The 27,275-nt window shown below is 36.3% G+C and overlaps 4 protein-coding genes across 10 annotated transcripts; 2 read left to right on the top strand and 2 right to left on the bottom strand.

Moving 5' to 3' along the window:
- Positions 1-718: 718 nt before the first annotated feature.
- Positions 719-6,822, bottom strand: stub1 (STIP1 homology and U-Box containing protein 1). The gene is made up of 8 exons (XM_052596666.1): positions 6,518-6,822; positions 5,866-6,097; positions 4,521-4,719; positions 3,372-3,537; positions 3,213-3,288; positions 3,065-3,121; positions 2,851-2,967; positions 719-1,772 (listed from the first exon to the last, which is right to left on the bottom strand). Exons 2-8 carry the CDS (start codon positions 5,977-5,979, stop codon positions 1,647-1,649), a joined length of 855 nt encoding a protein of 284 aa, XP_052452626.1. The 5' UTR covers positions 5,980-6,097; positions 6,518-6,822; the 3' UTR covers positions 719-1,646.
- Positions 6,823-7,437: 615 nt separating this feature from the next.
- On the bottom strand, positions 7,438-13,648 carry luc7l (LUC7-like (S. cerevisiae)). Of its 4 annotated transcripts, XM_052596664.1 has the most exons (12): positions 13,441-13,457; positions 12,398-12,464; positions 12,031-12,111; positions 11,009-11,103; positions 10,835-10,933; positions 10,620-10,730; positions 10,192-10,335; positions 9,877-10,053; positions 9,705-9,793; positions 9,156-9,185; positions 8,410-8,574; positions 7,438-8,147 (listed from the first exon to the last, which is right to left on the bottom strand). In XM_052596664.1, exons 5-12 carry the CDS (start codon positions 10,928-10,930, stop codon positions 8,024-8,026), a joined length of 936 nt encoding a protein of 311 aa, XP_052452624.1. In that variant the 5' UTR covers positions 10,931-10,933; positions 11,009-11,103; positions 12,031-12,111; positions 12,398-12,464; positions 13,441-13,457; the 3' UTR covers positions 7,438-8,023. The 4 variants fall into 4 exon arrangements, with proteins under 4 accessions (XP_052452624.1, XP_052452621.1, XP_052452622.1 ...); XM_052596661.1 differs by lacking the exon at positions 12,031-12,111 and having other exon boundaries at positions 13,441-13,607; XM_052596662.1 differs by lacking the exons at positions 12,031-12,111; positions 12,398-12,464 and having other exon boundaries at positions 13,441-13,648.
- An 867-nt stretch (positions 13,649-14,515) lies between these two features.
- On the top strand, positions 14,516-23,340 carry fam234a (family with sequence similarity 234 member A). Of its 4 annotated transcripts, none has more exons than XM_052596645.1 (13): positions 14,516-14,661; positions 15,147-15,256; positions 16,217-16,491; positions 16,563-16,670; positions 16,919-17,101; positions 17,967-18,112; positions 18,190-18,322; positions 18,407-18,533; positions 18,616-18,756; positions 18,834-18,915; positions 19,950-20,102; positions 20,188-20,275; positions 20,445-23,340. In XM_052596645.1, the coding sequence occupies exons 3-13, from the start codon at positions 16,242-16,244 to the stop codon at positions 20,672-20,674; spliced, it is 1,641 nt and encodes a 546-aa protein (XP_052452605.1). In that variant the 5' UTR covers positions 14,516-14,661; positions 15,147-15,256; positions 16,217-16,241; the 3' UTR covers positions 20,675-23,340. The 4 variants fall into 4 exon arrangements, with proteins under 4 accessions (XP_052452605.1, XP_052452602.1, XP_052452604.1 ...); XM_052596642.1 differs by having other exon boundaries at positions 20,182-20,275; XM_052596644.1 differs by having other exon boundaries at positions 14,586-14,661; positions 15,150-15,256; positions 20,182-20,275.
- Positions 23,341-25,020: 1,680 nt separating this feature from the next.
- On the top strand, positions 25,021-27,181 carry LOC128013568 (cytochrome c oxidase subunit 6B1). The gene is made up of 4 exons (XM_052596674.1): positions 25,021-25,188; positions 25,831-25,951; positions 26,749-26,849; positions 26,937-27,181. The coding sequence occupies exons 2-4, from the start codon at positions 25,846-25,848 to the stop codon at positions 26,988-26,990; spliced, it is 261 nt and encodes an 86-aa protein (XP_052452634.1). The 5' UTR covers positions 25,021-25,188; positions 25,831-25,845; the 3' UTR covers positions 26,991-27,181.
- Positions 27,182-27,275: the final 94 nt, after the last annotated feature.

Raw genomic sequence — 27,275 nt, 5'->3', positions numbered from 1 at the left:
ATCAGTAGTAGCTGGGTGTTCACACAGTGATTGTGAGTGGTACAAAAACCTGTGTCAGTCAGAGTCACAGTGACTGAACTGATGCTGCAGCTGATCAAAAACTATCACTCATTCAACAACAGGTTTTTAAATATTTTAAAACACACAAATGTCTTTGACATATTTAAAAAAAAAGATGCCAATAAAACATTATTCACACTTAACATGACAACAACGTCACACGTTTGCACTGTTTGCATAATTTACAGTGCATATTTTGCAGCATTCAGCAATATCCCAAAGGATCCTCAACTTAATGAACGATGACTTTCGGTAAATTTCTAATTTTAAAAATAAAATAAAAATTCCATTCGCAAAAAGCTAATTCTGACCAATATAAATATTTAGACCTGCGCTTCACTCTGTGTTTAACGTTCTCTATGTTCCTGATGCATTGTCTCTTGCTGCCCCCTGTTGGTCACTGGCCATAGCCACCACATAAGCATCCAGCATTTGAAGGAGTAGCTCACACAAAAATTAAGACATAAAAAAAAACATATTTTGTGTTTTGCACGAAAACGAAGGTTTGAAAATGATGGTAGGATTTACATTTTTAGGTGATCTGTCTCTTCTGTCTCTTAAAATAGAGTGATTGAAAATTCGTACGGCACTTCCAAAATGCCTAGTTTACTTCAGGGCTGCAACTTCAACACTATTGGAAAGAATAAGACTCAACCCATTTGTTACAAAAAGAAACAAAAAGAACATTTATTGAACATGCATCCAGCCTAAACTCGTTACACCTGGGGAATATTTGAACCCAGTCGGACAAACAGTTCGGGATCTCTGAAGTCCAGCGGCTAACAAGGGCTCTCTGTAAAATAATGATACTAAACAGGAAGTGTGTGTTCATGACAGGAAACAGAAAACTCCCCACAGGTCCAAAGAGATAGACAAAATCAATAGTGTGAAATAATCACTTACCTCTCGTTATAACGCACAGACACACACATAGTGAGAGTTAACATATAATACACCATAATGATGATGATGATGTCATCTGCATGCCACAGATTCTCAGTTCGGTTTCAGTGATTGGCAGCCGGTACATGGATGTCTGAATATGTTTTAATGCTCTTTACAAAAAAAAAAAAAAAAAAAAAAAAAAAATTAATCGGCATCTTGCTAGAACCCGAAGCTCGAGAAGCATCTTAGAAACATTCTACTTACGTTAGAACTTTTTACACTCGCATATATCGCATTCATTCTGCATATAGATCTCGTAGGTGTCATACACACACACACACCAACCTGCGCAAGTTTCCTCTGAATGATTATTAGTGAAGTGTCATCAATAATGTTGCTATTTTAACATTCAATGAGAAATTACAGCATCATAACGTGCAGCTAACATTAGCCAATGTTTCTGATTGAAAGCAAGTGTCCGAACTAAACCTGCAGGACGGGGCGATTATTCTGTCTGGTAAAGAAGGACAGTCGAAAGATGGCGAGAAAGAGGGTCAGGTGACTCCTGCAGGTGAGATACTCCACAGCAAAGCTCCACTGATTAAAGTGCATGAACATACAAGAGAGGATTCGATTGGGCGTGAGGAGACCGCTGGGGTCCGCTCGAGTGTGTGTGTGTGTGTGTGTGTGTGTGTGTGTGTTCAGTAGTCCTCCACCCAGCCGTTCTCCAGGATGAAAGCATCGATCACCTCCTTCATGGCCAGATTGGGGATCAGCTGATCCTGGGTCAGCGGGCTGCGGGTCACTGGATCAAAATGGCCAACACGCTACAGAGAGAGAATACTTCACTAAACGCTTCGAAACCTAGTGATACTACCCTAAACATACAAAAAAACTTACTCAAACTTGAATTAAAATTAAATGGAAACAGAGAATATAAAAAAATATATATATATGAAATCTATTTCTACAGCCTATGAGCTCGATGTTGTAAATAATGACACCAAACACGATAATTGAAATAGCACTTAAATAAAATAGAATATTAGATGAAAAGATGAACATTGTCTTGGCAGCTAACTGAAAAAAGTTTAAATTGAAGTACTAAAGTTACTAAAACTAAAAGACAAATAAAAAAAATAAAGGACAAAAAAAAAATACTATAATGTATTTAATAATAATAATTTTCTGAATAAAAAAAAAAAAATCTGATCCGCCAATCTGTCATTTTTCACCAATTAACAGCATCATTTTCCTGAGCCTCTATAAAGTAAGAAGTCTATGAAAGCCCATTTCCACCAATGAATAAAAAATTAAAAAAGGTAACTGTGATTTTTTTAATCTTACAATTCTGACATATTTTTCTCAGAATTGTGTATAAACTAGTAATTCTGAGAACATAGTCTTTTTTTTCTCCTCAGAACTGGACTTTATAGCTCACAAAAAAATCTGAATTGTGAGGTACAAACTTGCAATTGCAAAAAAAAAAAAAAAAAAAGTCTAAATTGTGAGCTCATATCCCAAAATTCTGACTTTATTTCTCAAAATTGTGAGTTTATATCTTGCAATTCTAAGAAAAAATTCAGAATCGAGGTACAAACGTACAAAAAATTGTTTATATACCACAATTCTGACTTTATTACTCGCAGCTGCAAGTTTATATCTCGCAATTGTTAGTTTATATCTCCCAATTTTGAGAAAAAAGTCAGAATCGCGAGATAAAAAGTTGCAGTTGGAGGAAATTGGCTTCCATAGAAGTCACATTACTCAAAAAACTAAGAAAAAATCGGACATAAAAGACAGAAACCCGGCAGAAATCGGAGCGCCTCAGAATTGTTGCACTGGCCAAACCAGCTCCACTGAGATGACGGTGATCACGAATGCGATGCGTGTTTGTGCACACACCTGTAGATGCTCCTCGATGTCCTTGCGATCGTAGGTGATGCCGCTAGGAGTAATGCAGGGCTCTCTCATCAGCTCAAAACTGATCTTCCCACACAGATAATCCGGGATCTCTCGCTTCTGCACAACAGCCAATCAAACACACTGGTGCTTAATATACAGTTATTTGGACCAATGATAGATGTTAATCACAACATCTGACATGATCTCTCCATACCTTCCTCTTCTCATCTACTTGAGAGAAAAGCTCGTCCATCTCCATCAAATATTTATCCTGCAGGAGCAGCACAGAGCACAGGAAATGACATCAGTTCATCAAGCATCCACTGTTCAGAGATGTTTGTGTGTTTGAATGCGTGTCTCACGTGTTTGGATCTGAGCTTGTTGATCTCGCCTCCGTTCTGACTGTCGTCGGACTGCTTCACGCTGTCGTCTAACTCTCTGAACACACACACACAGACGGACAGATGTTACAGCTCAGATTCTCTACACAGATCCGCATGACTGACTGATGTGAGCCTCACCGCTCTTTCTCGGCCAGGATGAGTTTGCTGAGATAAGCGTGCAGCTCGTTTTCTTGGCTGATTCGCTTCTCTTCAATGCTGTTCCAGCGTTTCTTCTTGGCAATGCGAAGAGCACTTGGGATATCGTCTCCAAAATTCAACCGCTGTTCCTTCGCCAGGTTATAAGCTAAAAAGCATTTCAAAGAGCGAGTTCATCACACATGCATTCATGAGTTCATGCATTTGAACACTGACTGCAACCGATGTCTGATGTCTGTTTAGGCGTCTGGATTATACCTATGATTGTTTATAGGCATGCACAGATGATGTACATCATTTTATTACAAAAACAAGTCATTACTATCTGCATCAAATGACACCAAACATCACATACAACAGAAAACTGCTTTTAATCGTTAAATCATATGCTGATTTGCTGATCAATCATTATTGGTGTAAATCAGTATGGTGTCAGTTTTTAATAATGGATGTTTTTTCAGGATTCTTCGATGAATAGAAAGTTCAAAAGAACTTTTATTTGAAATAGAATATTTTGTAACAAATGTTTTTTCAGTCACTTTTGATCAATAATGTGTATTTGCTGAATAAAAACATTATTTTTTATTAAACAAACACACACACACAGCATTTGAATGATAGTATATCATGCTTTCTGAATACATAGCAGCACAACTGTTTTCAAAATTGATAAACGGGAAATGTTTCTTGAGCAGCATATCAGCATATCAGAATGATTTCTGGAAACTGGAGTAATGGTGCTGAAAATTGAGCATGGTATCACAGGAATAAATTACATTTAATGAAATAGAAAATATTTATTTTAATTTGTAATATTATTACTGTTTTATCCTGTATTTTTAAGCACATAAATGCAGCCTTGGAAAGCATGACACTTAATAAAAATATTTAAATTCGTAATTTTCGTAAACATTTGACAAGTACTTTTATATACACACAAAAAAGATAGAGCAAGAGAGCGCCATAAAAAAAAAAAAAAAAAAAAAAAAAAACATGTTTGCAAAAATAAAACAAGTCGGGTTAGGAATTGTTAATTTTTGGGTGAACTGTGCTATTAAAGTCATCCTAAAAATCTATTTAATCAATATTCTTATTCCAATGTTTAGCTCATATTTCAAATTCCATATGTACCTCTCTGTAGATTGCCGATGGCCTCTTCATAATTCTCCAGCTCCAGCTGACACTGGCCCAGGAAAAAGTGTGCCTTCACTGATTGGCTGTCGAGCTCGAGGGCGTGTTTACAGTCGGCCAGTGCCTTGTCGTACTGCTGCAGCTTCACGTAGCACAGCGCTCTGTTAGTGTAGTACACGGCCACCGACGGGTTACGATTCTACACACAGCAGAAACACATTCAGTACAGCACATGTAGGAATCATGTGAGTTTTTAAAGAATATCCAAACAATCTCCACTTGATGAGTTAAATGTATTCCTGGATGTCAAACATGAATGAACTTTTCATCTAAACGGAGAACAGTTGAGGTGCTTCGTCATTTTTTTAAAACCTGTAATAGCTTTATTAGGTGAATATAAAGCTGTAATGTTTTGTAACATTAGAAATGTCTTTGCTGTCGCTTTTGATCAATTTAATGCATCCTTACTGAATAAAAACATGAATAAAAAAAATATAAAATTAAAATAAAATAATCCCAGTGAAAGAGGTTAATCTGAAATGTAAATTTAGTCTATGATTTAAATACAGGCACATAAACATAACAGGATATAATTTAATCAGTGTAGATTTTAATGAAAGGTAAAGATGTTTGAGAAATTCATAGAAATACTGAATGATAACCCTATTAATTACAATAAGTATTACATTTAAAAATATCACAAATAACAAAATGTCACTTGAAGCTTTCTTTGCAAAATCTGGTGGGCCATTTTACCCCAAAGGATGAATTTTATAATTACAAATAATTATTATAAATTGAATTACTCATTAACAAATAGACAAAAAAAAACCTTGGTTTTCAACAAAATACAATATCACTGGTCACAATTTAAAAAAAAAAAAATTCTCCAATGTACATAAAAATGTGATCCTGACCATGTGTGACCAAAATGTATTTTCGATGCTTCAAAATATTCTACCTGACCCTCTGATGTCACATGGACTACTTTGATGATGTTTTTCTTACCTTTCTGGACATGGACAGTATACCGTACACACAGCTTCAATGGAGGGACTGAGAGCTCTCGGACTAAATCTAAAATATCTTAAACTGTGTTCTGAAGATAAACGGAGGTCTTACGGGTTTGGAACGACATGAGGGTGAGTTATTAATGACATTAATTTTGACCCTTTAAGTGCATCAGCACGATTACCAATCCAGCCTTGGCTACAAATACATCTGTGCTACTGATAACTGTTTTTGTGGTGCAGGGTCACAAATTTCTAAAGTAAGGTGTTTGTAAGGTATTTGTTATCCCTCAGATGTACTTTTACATTACTGTGCAAACTCGTGCTCCACTCACAATGGCTTTGCTGTAGCAGGTGGCAGCCTCCTGGTACTTTCGGCTGAGGAACATGCGGTTGCCCTGCTCCTTTAGCTCCTGTGCCGAGGAGCTTTTCTCGGGGCTGCTTGCCATCTTCTCCACAGGTTCTGCGGTGGCCGCTCCCCCCTGCTTCCCGATCCTGTTCCCCGTCTCTTCGGTGAGCACCGGCCCGTCCCGGGGACCTAGATACCTGCCTGGAGCAAACCTCTCACTACACACACACACACACACACACACACACACACATCAACTAGATTTACACTTGATAAAACACATTACAGGACTACAATAATACACATTACATGTATGCAATTACACTCAAATATAGATTGCATAATTGATATAACACACACATCTGGACTCTGATCAGCCCTTGACAGCTGTGGAAGATGATTCAAACTCGTCTAGCATCACGGTGAACATAAAACTCAAGTAATTTGAATAAACAATATAACGAATCAACAAAATCGAGTCAAAATAATCTAAAACATATGGGGATTAGAAGAGAAACTGTATAAAGTGACATGTGACGGACACATCTGTGCTCTGTACGTCTACAGGCGCTTAATGAAGCCCATTTGACTTTACACTTAATGCTTTAAAAGTAAAATGTGAATGATTTCACGCCTACCGGGTTTAACTACTGGACTGACGCCTGTCGTTAGCAAACCGGTCGCGACACTCGTGCTCGTGATCACTTTTTGATCCCTTATTCCGAATAAAACACTGCCAAACTCATAGTCCGCCACGATCATGACATTAAGATGACAAATCTCTGACGTTTTCATCGGCGTTTGTTAAAAACACGACATTTTACTCGCGGGTTTGAGACGCTAGCATGATGTTTCGGTTGTTTTGACTGTAACGTCACGGTGACGTCGCCCGGAGGTGACGATCTACAAGCGTAATGACGTACAGAAACGGAACACTAGCGGCAATTTAAACAAATAAAACCTATTATAAATTCATATTATTATATACAATAACTTATAGATTTAAGGTTGATTATTAATTAAAAACAATTCAGGGTAGTATAGTGATATGAATCCATGGCATTAACTGGAAAAAAATATTGCTAGACGTTAATTTAATCAACAGTATTCTAACATGAAAGAGTAATTTTTAAATACATCAAACGCCTATTTTGTATTAAAATAAATGTACAAAAAATTATAATTTTCTCGATTTTATTTTCTATCTATTATATTATTTTATCAAGTTCTACTTCACCGACTCCTTACAACATTGCAAAAAATAGTTGTATAGCGCGACAAAAATTATGCTATATTGATGTGCGCATGCTCAGTAGACAAATCTGTATACCATTTAGCCTTTACCCACTTAGCTTCAACTATGACAAAAATATTTTGTAAAGTATTTCTAAATATTTACTGCATATCAAATTAAACAGGCTAAAGGAATAAATAAAACAGGTTCAATGTTAAATACACAAACACTCATCTTATTTGGTAAAAAGTGACCAAACCATTAAAGTGACTTTCAACTAATACACTGAATATGTAAAAGTTCCCTGATTAATGACAAACACCATTTAAATTCATAAAACCATTTAATGCACTTTGATAAGGACAACATTAAATCAAACCAGCCTTATAAAAGATCATGTACATGGTAAATCTGAAACAATATGCCATGACGGATTCACTCGTTTAGATTAATTAAACTTCTACGCCTCTGCTATTGATACAAAGACAGTCACTCTCTGTCTCTCTATGAGGGAATACTGCAGCTCTAGTTAAACAAAGGGGACTTAAACTGACCTCAGAACAGCCTTCCTGCAAAACATGCACATCCACTCAGGACAAACAGTACAAAATAAAATCCCAATCCCCCCCAAAAAAACACATTATGGAGGCGCAACAAAAAGTGGCAGTACATACTTTTGAGAAAAGGAAGTAAATAATTAAAAATACCTCCACATACAATTGTCCTTTCAACATTTGACAGTGAATCCGACAGGTTTGAGTCTCACAGGACTGAGATATTAAAGACTACAAAGACTGTAATGAAACAGGGCATGGGCAGTTTACTACAGACCAAGCAAACATGATAAATAAAAAGTGGGTATATGTACGAGAGCGCGCTGTGTGTGTTTGTTATGGTAGAGTGAGATGATTCAGATCTCTCCAGCCTCTCTGTCATCATGACGGCGAGACTCCGTCCTCCCGTTCATCCCGTCTGATCTCCGCTCGGAAGAACTGTGCTTACTGTCTCTCTCGCGATCACGGTCCCGTGAAGACCTAGACACACAGCAATCAACCATTACTGCAAGACCACTGAGGGTTTGTTTGCTTTTTAATGCCAATCTTGCCTATTTTGATGGTGAACACCATACTTGAAATATTAACTTAAAACAGAAACTAAAAGAAATTTAAGAACAGTTTTCCTTAAAAATAAAATAAATCATAACAGCAAAGAATTCATTTCAGAAACTATAATAAAGCAAAATTCAGGCTTTTCAAAGCTTCATATGAATGAGAGAGGAAGAGTATTCATTGTTACTTGTGTGAGTGTTCTCGGCTGTGGCGCGAGCGGGATCTGGAGCGAGATCGGTGCCGCCGGCGTCTGTCGCGCTCTTTGGAGCGAGAACGGGAACGCCGCTTCTCTCGTGATGCGGATCGGGAACGTCGGCGCTTGCGCTCTCGATCACGATCGCGAGAACGAGACCTAGAAACAGTGGCAAAAAAAAAAAAAAAATGAACAACTGCTTGAGAATAGAGAAATGTCCAATGCTACAATAAAATACTGTTTTCTTTGATCTTTTAGTCATTTGCAATTCTAAGATATGGATTTTATTTTGATCTAGGCTGATCTGAGAATGAATCATTCTGATTAATATGCAAACTAGTAAGTACTAAAAGTACAACTGAAAGAACTATTTGTTCAATGCTATGGCTTTTTAGGGTCGTTTTAACATTTAAACCCAAAAGCAGTTGAAAGGCCAATGAAATATTTTAGAGGTGAGCCTACTATAGGAGAGAGGAGAGCCTAAATCTACTATAGAGCAGAGTACAGAAATTCTAAATGTTTCAAGATTTTATTAAATCACTTCGAAGTTCCAATTTTTTAAATGCCTTGACATTTCCATGACTGTCGAAACCATTATTCTTACGTAGCACTATGTACTTTTGGCCAATGCACAATGTTCTTTGACTCAACCTCAGATCTTGATTTGCATGTTTGTTGTAATAAGTGACATAATGGACATGAAAATAAATGCTGGATGAACAAGTGGATGAGCAACTGACCTCTTGCGTTCTCGGCTGCGTGACTTAGTCCTACAGGGAAAACCAGACAAGAATAACAATTATTTTGGTCAACATTGCAATCACTATTATTTAAACTGACTACTCACTGACTTTGGAAACTTCATGCACTTATTAAATCTTTAAATAAATAATAAAAATTTGTCTTTTTAATAGTGGGTTTCCTTGAACTTCAAAAACTGAAAGACAAAATGTTGGAAAAAAAAGAAAATTTACATATTTATAATTATTATTAATAAATAGCATACATTTAAATATTGTATGAAAATAAACTAGCAAACCAGACTTTTTTTTTTTTTTACAGAATTTTACAAAAGTTTAGTACCTTAGAAATGCACACGATCACATAAAATAGTCTCAAAACTAATGATTTTAACAGGTGATATCTTTGAATTTTTAATTCAAAACACACAAAAAAATAAAAACAAATAGGCAAACTAGACAAAGATAATGATTCTACAATTTATTTCACAAAAATTAGGAATCTCAGAAATGCACCAGATCACATGAAAATGTTAAAAACATTCTCACCGTTTTTTCATTTTCTCCTCTTTCTCCCGCTCTTCCCTCCTCCTCAGTCGCTCCTGGTTCCGTTTCTCCTGTTTGTCCTGCACAGTTTTCTGTAGAGAGAAAATGCTCCACTGTCACTTACTATTCTAAACCAATGACCCCCACCGGCACCTGATTCTGACCGACCCGTTACCTTCAGCTGTTCCAGCTTCTCTCTGATCTGGATGAAGCCCAGGTGCAGTTTGCCGCCAAAGTGGTCAGCAAGACGCCGGTCATTGTCATGAAGACCAAGATAGGCGGAGCAAACCTCACAGACGCGCAACTTCTGCTGCTGGAAGCTGGAGGCGGGCATCGAGTTCCTGTACTCTTCCTGTACATCAAACAGAGAAAATACTACCTATGTCAGAGAAACATCCAGAAAACACTAAAAACTCACACTAGAGTAAGAGAGAGATAAATGGGTAAAATCTGACAGCTTGCAAATAAATAATATAGTGTGTTGATGAACCTCTGCATCCTTCTTCTTAGTTCGGACTCTCTCAACCTCCTGTAGGACTGTCTGGGCTTCATCCACATTTCCCTCAGCGCCGAGCTGTTCAGCTTTCGCCAGCAGCTTTCCGATCTCCTCGTTCAACTCGTGAACCTTTTCTGCCTGCCAACCAAACACACAAGGTAAATGAGACACAGAACTCCATCAGTTCTTTATATAATCTAGGGACTTTAATACACAGCAATTTTCTCATTTTATTTGCTCACAAAAGATCAGATTATTCATAAACTGAGAAAAGTAAATAAAGGCTTGATAGTGCCAAAATTTCATTTTTTTTACATTTAGGGTTATAATAATCAGGGCTATTATAGTTTATAAAAAAAAAAAAAAAATTCTTTTTTTTTTTTTTTTATCACCGTGACTTACAATTTTTCCACACTTCATACCTTTGCGGCCACCTCAGCGCTAATCTCTTCCTGTGTCTCAGCGAGACGCTTCTTGGCTAACTCAGTCCTGCGGTCACAGTCAGCTATAAACGACTCCAGGTGATCCACCGCCTGCACAACACAACACAGATTGAGCATCAGAATTTAAAAACCCCTTGCTGCAAATTCATTGAAAGCTCTAGCAGATGAGCTCGACTTAATACCGAATCACTTACATCCAGTTCGAAGAACAGGTCTTTCTCTTTAGACGCGATCTCATAGTCTGCTCTCAGCGCCAGGTCATGGATCTTAGAGCATTCGCCTAGGTCCATGCGCTACAAACACACACAGCTTCATCAATGTGCTGCACAAACACTCATCATCCACTGCTGTAATATGTTTTCTCTTACCGTTCCAGAGAGGATGTCATGTGGGCAGCAGTTGAGCAGGTGCGATTTGCAGACGCGCTCGTCTGTGAATTTAACCCGCTGTCTCGTCTCATCTCCTGTAAGGACACAGCACATAACAGACACTGAATGAGACCACACACACACACACACACTGCTTCCGCTACACACTACTAACTTTGCGGCCAAGGGTCACACACCTGCCCGTCACTGCAGTGAAATCATGAGTTCTGACATATACAGAGTGTGTGTTTGACAGTGTCAGATATAAACTGTGTTTCACAAGAAAGTAAAGGCTTTTCATTCAGGTAGATTGGAGATGTTTAACTTTCACTGACCCAAGGCCGCTTTTTTAAACTGGCTTCTTAATGTGAATGTCTAAAAATAAAGAGGTAGGGTCTGATCATGAACCCCGGTTATTATTAGTTATTTATTCTGTACAGCCACCATATAAATGGACTGATGTTTTCTACAGTGAGCATTCGGACTGGGTGATATAGCTAAAATAATTAAATATATTGATATTTTTCTGCATTTTAAGGCATAATTTAGTTAGATATTATTATTTATAAAATGATCGCAAGAGATTTAGTTTGCATGCAACAACATAAGCAAAAAGTATTACAAAATCAATTAATACATGAAAATGTAAATGTGCAAATTAAATTTAAATCAGAAACACTACGTTTGAGAAGTTAAATGGTTACAATATAAGGATTAGAATTATTGCACTGCTATTCAAAATGTTGCGAAATATTATAAATCCAAGGGAAAAAACCCAAACATCAAATGTTTAAGATCACCCAGCCCTAGTTTGCATGATGCATCTATGCTTTTATAACAGCCAATTGAGTGCAAACATGTATGGGATAACAGATCAGAGAGAAATGTTTCACAGAGCCATCTTGTACTCAGTAATAGCACTATCCCTCACGAGTACATAATCTAATGTGCATATTAAACCACAGTTGACCAAGTTGAAATAAGACATAGAGAACTAAAGTGAAAGGTTAATTGATACACACTGCGAGGTCTCTCCCATTCAGAACCCCTCCTGCGGTCCCAGCCTCTAAAAGTTTAAAGGGAAAAGCTTTTCTTGCCCAAACCTGTAATGAGGAAGTTGGGAATGATACAGAAGAATAAAGGTGAAGACGTCGGCGGAGGTATTTGAGTTTTCTTTCCTTTATTTTATCTTTTTTAAAGTTAGATTTGAGGAAAGCCGCTCAGGCGCAGCATCACTGAACTACATCCGCCTGGGCAGGAGCTTCGTATCCTCTCTGCTCACTCTTACGTTACCAATTAGCGTGATGTGTAACACAGTTACTGCTGGAAAGCAAACAGTATTTTTTTTTTTCATATTCATAACAGCTTTAAAAAGCATTGGTGACTCACGGCTCGATGAACATGAGGCTTTTCTGCAACTCCCTTGCAGATGTAGGCTGGCAAACATACACTGAACCTTAATGAATAGAATAAAGGGGCCACAATTGTTCAGTCTGTATGAAACAAATGTACGGGAAGCATATGAATTCATCTCAGCATTCACACAGACAGTCGCTTCATTCACACGGAGGGTGAGATTTCTTACAGCCAGTAAAACTCAATTTAACAAACTCAAGTGCATCTGCTCAAGTCCCTTCTGTTGTTTACTTATCTTAAGCAAAATCCTCTTGAGCTGATTAAAATCACTTCACAAAATCTTAAAGTCCTATTTCCTCTTGGCAATGCTCTTTCAGATTTAATGCTTGCATCCATTTTCGGGGAATTACCTTACATATACGAAATCCCATTATTAATAGCTAATAAGGAGGAGAGGAGGCTGAAAATGCTTCATGTATAAATCTTCATCTTTTAAAATATATTTTATACATATTTGAATTTGCAAAATATTGATTTACTAAAGATATTTTCCAACTGCCCAAACATATACGCAGCATTCACTACTCAATAATATTAACTGTAATATTTTACAATAGAAACCACTGACAAGGCTGTTAAATATATCAGCTAATTAATTGACATTGACGTCATAATGACCTATCACTCACTAATAATAACAACATTACAATTTTTAGTAGTTTTACCAAATTACTTACGAGTTACATATGAAGGCACAATGGGATGTCTGTATGTTTTCAATTCTTATAGAATCTAAAAAAATACAATAATTTCTTAACCTACTGATTATTATCTGAGCATACGGAGCCGTGACGTCGTCCCGCTGACGTCATCACTCTCCTTCATGGACACAAACATTAAACTGAAGCGTTTCAAGAGGAAGTGTTGCTGCATTTAGCTAATCTTAAGACTCTGATATATCGCTTAAGACATTGATTGTAATATTTGTCTGTCTTATTATATTCTGGATTGGGTTAATCTGAGCGCGCGGCCTTCAGAAATCCTCTCAGAGCCGTTAGCACGCGGCTAACACTCACCATCCCTCGACGTTCCCATCAGCTGATCCAGCAAAGCTCTCATCTGAGCCTGGGCCGACATCCTGAACGATTAACTCGTTCGCCTTACAAAGGTGATGTTGATTTTACCCTAAAATGAAAGTTTTAATCATCGGTGAACCACTTCGCTACAGTATCTGTCTGTCGCCGCCGCCGACGTCGTCTCTCTCTCTTCACTAGCGAAAGAGCAACGAACTCAAACGAGTGAGCGGCCAATAAGAGCGCGCTACGCAATCTTAAAGGGGAAGTGTCTTTTATAAATATGTTTTACTATATTATAATTTTTGTTTTTGTTGTTGTATTCTTTTTATTTTATTTTTTATAAATAATAATAATAATTAGGAAACTCAAATCTAACATACTAGCATCAATAATATTTAATTTAACAATTGTTTATATTTTACTATATTATTTTTATTATTTTTTTTGTTTTTGTATTATGTTTTTTAAAATAATAATAATAATTAGGAAACTCACACGTATAACAAAACTTGTAACATTAGCATCAATAATATTTAATTTAACAAATTGTTTAAATAATATATTTTTATATATTGTAATTAGTATTATTATATATTTTGTATTGTTTGTTTTATTAAATAAATAATAGTAATAATAATAATAATTAAGAAACTCAAATGTATAACAAAACCTGTAACAAATTTACTAAAATGTAGCAGTTACAAATATAAATTGTAACTAATCTTTTAAGTAATATATTTTAAGTAACTAAGTAAAGTATTACTTTAATACAGTTATTATTATTATTTTATTACATTTTTGTATTGTTTGTTTTATGATATAAATAATAATAATTAAGAAACTCAAATGCATAACAAAACCTGTAACATGCTTACTAACGTCAGTAATATTAAATGTAGCAGTTACAAAATTATGTTTTACTAATTAACTAATTTAAAGTAATTTATTTTAATACAGCAATTTTTGCAAGACATTAAGACGATAGCTTTAACACAAAAAAAATACTTACATTTCTGCGCTATGCGTACAATTAGTAAAACGCTTTCTTTATAATTTCTCAGCGTGTAATTTTAAACGACGTTAAATTTTTGTCCTCCTCGCAGAATAATCCATTGTGACAAACTCGCTCTTTTGTCCCAGTCGTGTCGCCGTACGCGGAGGTCTCGTGGTCAAACCCGCTCAGCAGCCCCTCGAGGAGCAGAAGCATCTGTCATTCACCAGGTTTGTTTTGATCAGACAAAGACGTGTCTTACCAAAACTACCGCTATTTAATTAATTGACTTGGTTTCTGTTTGGTCTACAAGAGAGGCTTGTTGATTAAAAATAAAAAGAGATGCGCTAGCTGATGTCATATTAACTAAGATTTAAGACAAACCTAGCAATTTTTCTACAACACGTGATCTCGATTTCTGTTTATGTTAGCCACAGCTTTGTTTTTTAGCGAATGTGAAAAGACATATATAAGCTTTGTTTAGTTAAACTGTGGTTGCTATTTAATGCCATGTAACAAGGATTTTATACCTTAAAAATCATTATATATACACATGGTGCTGTGTATGTGTGTGTGTGTGTGTGTGTGTGTGTGTGTGGTGCTGTTGTTAAATGTTGTTGTCATCCTAATGACAGTTTCTAGAACAGAGGTGTTTGTTTGGCCCCGGGCTCTTCTAGGTGTTATGTTGATGTGTTTTTGTTTGGATGTTGAACAGCAGTTCCTGTCTGACACAGAACACTCTGGATGGGAACAGAAGCAGGATCTGTTGAGTGTGCATGAGTTTAGATGCTTCTGCTGTCACTGAACATACACGGTTGAATTCAGGTAGGAGAGAAGAATTAGATACTCTTTCATTGTTTACTTGATTATGGTGATTAACCACGTAGATTACATTAATTTGAGTCAGCTATTACGGAGATTTGTGTTCTTTTGCATGTTTGGATTCATGCATTTTGTGACCTGAATCTGTGTTTCATTGTTATTTTTGCTCAGTATTTGAAGAATAAAAAGACATCCTATGAGTGCCATATGAAATTACTATTACTGGATTTTAATTAAGCATTAAATATATATTTTTATATTATTTTTTTTTAGTCATGTTTAAAATGATGTCATTATGATTTTTTAAATAACATTTGGTCGGTCTTAACATTTTGTGCTTAAGTAGACTTGCAGATAATTATCTGCAGAATTAAAATTGATTTTAAGATTACAAAAACACATATTTGGATTTATCCAGTAATGCCTAATAGTCAGATTTGTTTTTTTTTTTTGTTTTTTTTATGGAACAGTTTATTAAACCTTTAGTATTTATTTATTTTTTATCTGTAAAGAAAGTTTGCATGTTTTTATTGGTTTGTTTGTTAAGTATCTTATATGATATGTCAGGCTTTTATGGCTCATATAATACAATCTCATTCTCATACTCATACTCATACTTAAAAGAGGAAAAAACTGAGCAAAATATGCTTTTTAATACAGATGCTAATATTTATATGGCCAGAAAGTAAGATGAAATTCTGATCGGTTGTAAATCACTGAGAGTTGTCACTCTGTGACAGTTATTTTCCCAATTCAGTTTTGATCATTTAGATGCTTTAGAACTATATCAAATATGAAACAGTAGGCTTGTTAATGTCAAATGATTAAACTGTATTCTGGAATACAACCCAAATATTATGCACAACATATGATTGACTGTTTTCTAACTGTGCTAGTTTCTTGTTTTTCCTCATTTTCTGATAATCATCAGATGATTATGTCTCACCTGCTTCTGTGTTGCAGTGCTGTGGAGGTCTGCTGCTCTGAGATGGCAGATGCACCTGGGAGTGGTTTAGAGGCGGAGCCTCTGAAGGGTGAAGAGGCAGAAGGGGGCGTCTCTAAGAAGAAAAGCTGCTCAGAAAAGCTTGGCTTGCCTCACCTGACGGGGTGGCGCACCGCTGCATTACTCCTCTCTCTCCTCCTGTGTCTGGCAGTGGTCTTCACCTTTTCATTCATCCTTCCCTGCCCCGTACGGCCTCAATACTTCTCCACCTGGAACCACACGTTACCTGACGCAGGTTAGCAACATGCACAATACAGGAGTTACATTCATTTCTGATGGGACACTGAAAGTGTTTCTCTCCTGTAGCCACGTATGACTTCCTGGCTGTTGAGGACACAAATGAAGACAAAGTCTTGGATGTGTTGTTCATCTACAAGGACTCTGAAGCCAGCCGCAACACGTGTTTGAGTGAAGGTAAGCCCAAAAACACACCTGTACTAAACCGCTTGCTGTTGTTCATAGAGACAAATCTATTCAATAATGTGTAAAACACCACAAAAGCATCTTAAAAGAAGTTCAGATGGCTGAATTGATCAGATAGTTATGTAAGAGGATCAGACCCAAATTGAAGTCATTATCCCCTAAAAAAAATCTTCAGAAGGGACAAGAGAGCTGCTGCTATATTGTGTTTTATGCTGCCTGAGATAATGTTTCTTTTTCAGATTTCTCAATCCCATGTCTGGTTTTAACGGCTGTTGATGGCACTGATGGGAAGGCGCTTTGGGAAAGACCTCTAGCTGCTGAATTGGATTGGGTGGAGTGCGGTGTAAAGGGCCTCGGACGTCAGGGAACAGGATGTTTGGTTGCTCACGCAGACAATCTCACAGCTGTTGATAAAAAGACAGGTACAGGAAAAAAAAAACACCATGTATTTGGAACAGTACTATTTAAATATTATGGTATAAACTCCTGTTTTTAATGTTTTTGAAAGAAGTCTGTTATGCTTATAAAGACTGCATTTTTTAAAATTAAAAATACAGTAAAAAAAATGTGAAATATTATTACAATTTAAAATACCAGTTTTTGTATGTGAAATATATTTTAAATGTAATTTCTTCCTGTGATCAAAGCTGAATTTATCAGCATCATTACTCCATCACACGATCTCCAGAAATCATTCTAACATGAGAAAACATTTCTTATTATTGTCAATGTTAAAACAGTTCTGCTGCTTCATAAAAACCATGACAAACCTTGATTATTTGATTAACAAAGTTAATAAGAACAGCTTTTATTTATAACTGAAAACTTTTTAACACATTACAATAATGTCTCATTTGCCAATAGTCAATGCATTAACTAACAATAATCTTTTTTATAGCATTTATATAGTTTACTGTATTTTTTGTTAGTTCACAGAGCTAATGTTAACAGATACAACATTTGATCTTATTTATTATTAAATGTTGAGATTAGCATTAGTTAAGATGCATAAATCTATAAGTATTGTCCATTTTTACTTTAACTAATGTATGTAACTAATGTTAACAAATTAAACCTGATTTTTAAATCTTTTGTAACATTATGAATCTCTTTACGGTTACTTTTGATCAGATTAATGCACCTTTGCTGAATAGTAGTATTATTTTCTTCTTCTTCAAAATACAATGCTTGAGCAGTAATGTATGACTATCTTAATAATACAGCCTCAGTACATTCTGCCTGAATCAACAGTGCATTCAGACAGGTTTTGATGTCTTGTTTCATCAGGTGTGGTCAGGTGGCAGCGGTCACGTTCTACTGTGCTGAACGGAAATCTGCCGCTGATCAGCATTCAGGATCTGAACGCTGATAAAGCAGACGACTTCGCCATACTTTCATATAATCCTGACGCGACATCATTCACAGCCGTACCGGTACGACACACACACACACACACACACACACTGAAGACTGTGTGATAACGTTCATTCTGATCCGTTTCCTCTTTCAGAGCGAGCTGGTGTTTTTCTCAGGACAGTCAGGTGATCAGATCGGCCTGAAGGTGAATGTTGATTTGTACGAGGTGTTTGGTCACCAGCAGTTCAGAACGGCCAGTGGTGCTCCGTACCTGCTGTTACTCACAAGTGTGTAGTGGATTTCAGCATCTCTTCTCTACTGTTTCTCCTTTATGTCTCCGAACTGCACTGTTTCTCAATCTCTCTCCACAGAATCTGGACTCTATGCGGTCAGTTTGCGACATCTGACAGCTCTGGCCGGTCTGAAGTCTGAGCTGAAGGAAGAGAAAAGCTGGAAGGAAAAATCTGATAAAACCACTGGATTGATCTCCCTCTATCAGTAACACACATTGGGTGTTAAACCGTATCCTCTTTCTTTCTCTGATTTTCCTTTCTCATTTCTTCTGCTGGCTTCACTGCAGGTCTGATTCTCTGAAGCGTGTGATGGTTGTTCCTGGCAGTAGTTCTCCATCGCTGCTGGTCCAGACGAACTCCAGCGTGTCTCTGCTGCACACAGATAAACTGAAGATGGCATGGAGCACCAACACCAGCGATCTGCTCAGGTGCCATTAAAACACCGATCCAAACCACTGGAAGGTTTCTGTGCCGTACATTGATTTATTCCTCTGTGTTTGTCTAGTGTGCCAACATTTGGACAATTCGACAAAGATGGAATTCCAGACATAATGATAGAGGAAAAGATTGGCAGAGAAACCAAAAGAGTAAGTGATTAAATGTGTTATAATTGATAATTTTGTAATTGAAAAAACAAAAAATTATATATATATATATATATATATATATATATAATGTTGACATATGTAAAAACACTACTGTTCAAAAGTAAAATGGGATCAGTAAGATTTTTTTAAACAAATTAATAATAATTTATATTAATAATTTTTTTTTTTCAGCAAGAATGCATTCAGTAGATCAAAAGTGACAGTAAAGACATTACAAAATATTTGTATTTCAGATTCTTTTGAACAATCCATTCATCAAAGAATCCCGAAAAAAGCACTGATAATCATCAGAAATATTTCTTGAACAGTAAATCCTCATGTTAGAATGATTCTGAAGATCATGTGACACTGAAGACTGGAGGAATGATGCTGAAAATACAGCTGCGCATCACAGGAATAAATTCCATATAAATATTTAATATAATCAATGACTTAAAATGTGGGTGGAGGGATTGAATCAATGCACTAAAGAAGACCTTGAGCTGAAATGTTTGTTTTCTGTCCTATTGGTAATTTTTACAAAACATTTTATTAAGTAAAGGTCAGGTTTTTTTTTAATTGAGAATAATTTATTAATAAATCATCTCTCCATTGATGTGTGGTTTGTTAGGAGGACAATATTTGTCTGAGATACAACTATTTGAAAATCTGGAATCTGAGGGTGCACAAAAAAATATATATATATATATTGAGAAAATCATCTTTAAAGTTGTTCAAATTACGTTCTTGGCAATGCATATTATCAAAAATGAAGTATGATATATTTAGAGTGGGAAATGTACTAAATATCTTCATGGAACAGGGTCTTTACTTCATATCCTAGTGATTTTTGGCATAATAGAAAAATCTATTTTTGACCCATACATTTTTTTGGCTATTGCTACAAATATACCCCGGCGACTTAAGACTGCTTTTGTGCTCCAGGAACACATATGTGATTAAAATACAAACTGACCCTAGACATTAGTGCATGTTTATATCATCTCTCTCTCTCTCTCTCTGGTGTGTTTTAGGTCTTGGTCCTCAGTGGAAGCTCTGGAGTCATCCTGTGGGAGATGAATCTGTTGTTCTGGACTCCGAATCCTCGTCCGGCGTCGGTCCTCACACTGAACACCTACTCAGTGTTCATGATCTGGGGACGGAGTCCGAGTCACGACAACCAGACTGTAAGAGCGTAAATACACACACACAAACACACACACACCTGCAGAAAAGAGACACTGATGTGTGTTTGTTCATACTCAGAATCAGATGCATTCATCATTCCTGCTGCATCCTCGATATTCCCAACTGCTGCTTGAAAGAAGAAATCCTGCACAGAACATCATCTCTTTTAAAGGTATCTCTCTTTTTTTTTCTGCATTATAAATAGTTATACATGACGATTTTCTCTCTTTATTTGACACTGTACCTTTAAGGCATATATGGAGTTAAAAGTTTGCATCTTTATATTGCAACATGTTATAAGTCAGGCTCATTCAAAAATAGAGATCTCTGCATCTGTTTAGCGACACTGTTTGAGCGAGGCCGTCATGCTGGCTACCTCGTTCTGACGGGACCGGACGGACGAGAGCACGCAGAATTAAGTGAGATGGATCCAGTGATTCTGACCAAGAGGAAGATCAAGGGGGACGTCCCGGATAGCACCGTTCTGAGAGTAGGAGCCGAATCAGCCGTTGGAGAAAAAGAGGTGAAGGAGGCGTTCTACAGGCTGCGCTTCAGTGATGCACTTTTCTGAAACACAGCACTAATCTTCATCACAAAGGTCACCCGCTGCATGTAGAACTTCAAATTCACTCTTGAAATCAGATCTTCTAGTTTAAACTGTGCTTGAGAATGATGTCATTACACCCAAGACACTTGCAGGAAACTAAACCAAATCAGCAGGGTTTTGTCCCCAATGCATTTATTTCGAACATATTAATTTATACGTGTATTATTTTAAGACAATCATAAACTACTGTAAAGTATTTCAGATTTTTGCATAGCCGGAGACTATCAGGAGGTGCATTTATTTTAATAATGATCAGGGATTTCATATAAAGGTGAGTCTCATGCAGAACGGTCTGGGTCAAGATGATGTCATTTGGAAATTAGCCTAAAGGAACAGTTCATCAAAAAAGGCTGTGTTCACCCTCGGGACATCCAAGAATTTGTTTTCGCTTGTTTTTTCATCAAAACAGGTTTGGAGAAATGTCGCATTGCATCAGTGTCTCATCAACGGATGCTCTGCAGTGAATGGGTGCCGTCAGAATGAGAGTCCAAACAGCTGATAAAAACATCACAAGTAATCCAGTCTAGCAGTTAATGTCTTTTACATTAAAATCCACCCACATATTTGTTTAGAGCTCTTTTCTTTCATAATCAGTGTTTGTTTTTATTTATTTTTTATGCATTTAACAGTTTTTACCTGACATATGTTCCCTGGGAATCGATCCCACAACCTTACGCTGCTAATGCAATGCTCTACCACTGAGCCACAGGAATAATGTGTATTATCTCTGCATTATCCATCTACTTATCTATCTACAGATCCACTAAAACACTAAAATAATACAAATAAAATGAGAAAATATGAATTCTTTCATTTTTATATTTTAATCATAGCTCAGACAAAATCATGCTGCTTTTCACTTCTCCAGATATGAAGTGATGGACTGGATTACTTGTGGATTATTGTGATGTTTTCATCAGCTGTTTGGACTCTCATTCTGGCGGCACCCATTCACTGCAGAGCATCCACTGATGAGCAAGAGAATTCTCCAAATCTGTTTACATGATGAAGCATAAGTAAATTCTCATTTCTGAAATGTCATAAAAGTAATGCCACAATCTAAAAAAGTAATTGTCCTAAAAATGGGCTTCATTTTCTTTTGCAAAACATAATTTCTTGTGTTTTCCTTTTGATTTGGGTATGAAATGTGACCTGGACTTGAGTTTGTTGTTAGGGTAATTGTGCAGATTTGATTGTAGTGCTGTAGTGGAGTGATGTCTTGTGTAACACTATAACGGAGGAGTTTACTCAAACCTCATCGTGTTTCAGACACACTATTCAGCTGCATTTTGCGGCAACACTAAAAACGAGGCGGTTGTGTGTGTTGAAAAAGAAAAAAACAAGTGAATATTTTAGATTTGCAGTGCAGTGTTGCTCCCGTATCACAGGGGTTTGTTTGTTAGGATGGAGACTTTATGCCTCTATAATTAATGTTTTAAGAGTTTGAGTGAGTCGAAACAAAGTGTTTAAGTGTTCTGCCGTTTTATGCTGCTGCTTTTGTTAAAGATTCACCTTTGTCTTTCTTGTTAACTCACTGTGCTGATTTGTTAGCATGAAGGACTGTTATCACATAGTGCTATACATTCAGAGTAAAAATCGTAAAACTTTTTTTTTTTAAATCATATATGATGCAATAATATGTGACCCTGGACCACAAAACCAGTCGTAAAGTCAAATTCTTAAAATTGAGATTTATTCATGAATGATTAAATAAGATTAATAACTGAGCTCTCCATTGCTGTATGGTTTATTAGGATCTGAAAATATTTGGGTGAGATAAAAAAATCATAATAATAAAACAAATATCTTTAAAGTTGTCCAAATTAAGTTCTTAGCAATGCATATCATTAATCACAAATTCAGTTTTGATAGATTTATGGTTGGAAGTTTACAAAACATCTTCATAGAGCATGATCTTTACTTAATATCCTAATGATTTTTGCCATTAAAGAAAAATCAATAATTTTGACCCATACAATGTATTTTTGGCTATTGCTACAAATATACCCCAGAGACAAGACAGTTTTTGTGCTCCAGGGACACATATAAGATTAAAAGAAAAACTGACCCCAGACACTGGACTGTTACATCTGGACTGTTATCACATCGAGCTGTACATTATGTGCCTTAAACAGGGACCCGAAATCACTACAGATGAGTAATATACACATTCTGTCCATATGCTGTTTAGAATCATATCTTCAAAATGTGGGTTTTATTTAAAGCAGGGTTGTGGATGTCTGAACCAATGAGCAGAATTGTACCTTTAGTTTATCAAAGCCAAGTCAGAGCTTTATGATATCTTTGGTTTTCTGTGCATCGTCTACATCCACAGAAGATCAGGACGATCAGCTGCACCAAAACAACATGCCTTTGAATCTACAGGAGCCGGAATAAATGAAACACTGTGCATCGAATACACGTGAAGGTGTAGAACATGAAGTTTAAAATAAATCAGCTAGCTTTCATGCATTGTATTTATTATTCAAGCTGTATTATTAACTGGTTTAGATTCAATGATTTTGTTAACCTGTAGATCAGGTAGAAAATGTAGCTTGTGCTATTTTCATGTCTTTATTTGAGAATACTCTATTGCATTGTAACACTGTGTAATAAATAGAATGCTTTCAGTGCTATTGTTTTTTTTTTTCAATCCTTAATGCAGTTCTCATTTCTTTTTTCCCTCCTATTTCATGTTCATCTAAGACACATTTTAGAGTTACACTTAGCTCGTGAATATTAAAAAAAAAGAAAGAAAAAACTTAGCTCATGAATATTTATTATACCAACTAAATATTAATATGGCAAGCTTTCAGAATAGTATTTTTTTTCCTCCGTTCTCTTTTCTGTTATTTTACTCAAAAATGTATAATAACCAATACAATCAACTATGCAATTTATGCACCATTAAAAAAAAACAAATGAATAAAATAGCTCACAGTATTTTATTAATTTTAATAAAATCAATACACCACATTACTGTATTAAAAACGTATGACACGGCTTGTTTTTAATAATAAATAAAATGCTTCGTCATTAAAGCTGACGTGTACATAGCATGCATGTTTTACGTGTCACATGTACCGCGCAAGGGAGGTGCGCTCAGCGCGCGCGCTCTGGTGTCAGATTCCGGTCACTGGTCACGTGCACGTACAGTAGGTTCATGTCGGTTTACTGGACCACAGAGACAGTCAATGCAAGGAAAAAAGAAAAAAAAAAAAAAAAATATATATATATATATATATATATATATATATATATATATATATATATATATTGTGCGAAGAAAATGTAAAACCGAAAGTTCACTGATGCTCGTTTATGAGCCACTGATGTGTTTATAGCGACGTTTAATTCAGTCTAATTAGCGTCGGAGAACGGAAAACTCCGTCGTGTACCCAGACACAACAAACATCATGTTTCTGACATGTTATCACAGTAACAACATGCTATAGCTATTAGTACTAGACATGTTATGAAGTAGGCCTAGTTCTTTAAAATGCCGTTCACTAACTTACAATGCAAACAGCCGACCATTGTATGAATATTGTCATCTTTCTGGTGTTGCCATTTGATACATCTGAGCTGCATGCCAATACACTCTTCACATGCAAAATACTTTCCATTTATCACAGCAGCAGGGCATTAGCTGGGAATGATGAGAAGCGTCCGCAGGGTCATATGCCCACAAACATCTTTCCATTGTATTTCTACAGTTAATAGACGGAGAGCACCAGTCAGGGCCCAGAATTCCTAGAAAGGGCCCTGTGTGTGAACCTTGAAGCTATTTATTGACGGAGCATATGCAACTTTATCATTATTTCTGAACGTTCTAAAACAAGCAACATTTAAAAATCGGAATTGAGAAGAAATAAAAAGTTGCATGCACGATGTTTAAATCGCGTTTTGGTTCTAACGATTTGAGAGGACTCTGAACGAATGTTCTATTCATGTTAATAAAATAATCTGTTTTCATAACTTTGAGATAACCTTCCCAGAATGTTTTGGGAATAATATTTAAATCAATATGTTTAGACAAACAAGGTGTAATAATAATACACATAGTAACTAAACAAAACGGGACATACGTCACAAACATCTCTCCAGCTGGTTATCAATCCACCGGTTAAATAATAACCTGTTGTGCACGTGCTCTATGCGGATGTGACATGATTTGCTTTTCTGAAGGTTTCACGAATTCACTTATAATAAATACATGATTAGGCTATGTATTTGCTGTATTTCTGTGTATATGCACATGCGCTTATATGAGTGCGTCTGGTGTGTGTGTGTGTGTGTGTGGGTGTGTGTGAGAAGGCATCGCATCTCAGTCGGTTCAATGTGACCCGGTCCGCCATACCGTGAGTAAAGGACTGCACGCCAGCGCTCAAGTGCACTTACTATCTCACACAGCTAGTGAATGAGGATTGTCTGTCACTGAACTAAAGTCACTTTGAGCAGCCGGCCGCCTCAGACAGGTAAAACACATAATGGGACAATAATGCTTTCATTGCCTGTGCTAATTTAACGCGTTCTATTCAAATGCATGTATTATTCTCCGTGAAGTCTGATACTGATTCTCATTGTAAAAGCGAAAGTGTGTTAATGTGATGATCTCAATGCCGAAGGCATCTATTATTTTGGATCTTTTTGAAAACCTAAACGAATAACCATATACATTTTGTAATATAACCATACACATATATAATATAAAACATAATACATATGTGCGCTTGTAATCCTAATGGAATTAATGAATGAGTTTATTGCTCATACACAGCGCGCGCGGCCTTTCCTCTGTATCATTTAGAACAAACGTTAATATAAATACAATAGTGACTCATGTTTTTTCTTTCATGTTGAAATGAAGTGCACTCTGATCCGTATATGGTAAAGTTATGGACATATATGGGCATTTTTCTGAAATATCTCTTGGCATTCCGCAGCGTGCTATAAATCAATGATCTATTGGTGAAAATGAAAATGCATTTATTTAAGATCGTTTAATGTCGATATACTTATAGGAGGGTGTTATGCCGTTATGGTCCTCGTAGGGCGTCATAGATGGGGTTTATTTTCCATGAGAATGCGGTTATCTCAATCTGCATGATGTCTTAAAGGGACACGCGCGAGTCATGGCCGAGGACATTCAGCAGAAGCTGGAGAAGTACCGCACGGCGCCCTTCGACGCCCGCTTCCCGAACCAGAACCAGACCAGAAACTGCTGGCAGAACTATCTGGGTGAGGCATTTAAAGGACACATTATTTAGAGAGTATCCAAGTGCGAGTAATACACTGCAGCAAGTTCTGTGGTAGTGCAATAAACACTGAACGACGGTCAGGTGGGTCGACATTTTAAGGGAATTTATGTCAGTCATCTGAATTGTCTTTTTAGAAACTTTTTTTTTTTTGTTGGAAAGTTTAAGGTCAACTTTATTTTTTTTAATAACAAATATTTTGATTCAGTAAGAACTACGGCTATCAAATCGATTAATTGCATCCAGTATACATTTTATTTATATTTTTAATGATATGTTTATTACATACACACACACACACACAAACACAATCTTTTATTTTGGATGCGATTATTCATGATTAATCGATTTTACAGCGCTAGGAAGAACGCATTAAATTCATCACAAGTGAGAGTAAAGACATTTATAATGTTACAAATAAATTCTATTTCAAACCCTTATGCTTAGAACCTTCTGTTCATCAAATAATCATTTAAATATTTTACTTCATTATTTTAAATGTATTCAAATTATTGAGTATTTGTAATCAGATAATGCAGCCTTGGTGAGACTTTCGGAAACATGTTACACCAAATATGAAATAAATTATATACATAGTAAAAATTAAAAAAATGTTTATTTTCATATTAATAAATATTTTCCTCCTAAATTATTTTTTATAGAGCAATGCAAAATAGAAAATGTTTTTTTTTTTTTTTGTCAATTCACCTTTTAGAAATATTATGGTACCATGTAAAAAAAACACAGTAATCTATAAGAAACTATTTATTTTATGTATAGATTATTATCGCTGCCAAAAAGCTCTGGATGCCAAAGGTGTGGACACAGCTCCATGTGACTGGTATAAGAGGGTCTACAAATCTCTCTGTCCTCTTTCCTGGGTAAACATTCCTGCTTCTCCCATCGATGCAAACATCAGAATTGTGCTTAAAGATCATTTACTGTCAACATTTTGGTGTTTTGCTCAGATCGAGAAATGGGACACCCAGAGGGAAGATGGAACGTTTCCAGGAAAGATCTGAAGATGGCAAAAGGGAACCGAAACGCATCTGTCTGTGGTATCGTCTCACCCCAGCTGAGCAGGGCCTTAATAATGTTTGTCCAATAATGCTCCTGTAAGGCTGCAGGATGAGATAGATTGTTAACGTCATTCCTTATTAATATGAAAGTATTGCAGATTCTGCATTAAAATCTCTCAGGCTTTGAAATGTGATTCTTTTGTGGTGTGCTTCATGGAGTTTTGGCTTGGCATCCAATGCATGCACATTACACAAAACCAAAAGGTTTTAGCAGAAAATTGGCTGTTA

The sequence above is a fragment of the Carassius gibelio genome, chromosome B24 (genome assembly GCF_023724105.1).
Source record: "Carassius gibelio isolate Cgi1373 ecotype wild population from Czech Republic chromosome B24, carGib1.2-hapl.c, whole genome shotgun sequence".
NCBI lineage: Eukaryota > Metazoa > Chordata > Actinopteri > Cypriniformes > Cyprinidae > Carassius > Carassius gibelio.
Note: the sequence above shows the minus strand (reverse complement) of the source record. Positions and strands in the feature narration are given on the sequence as shown.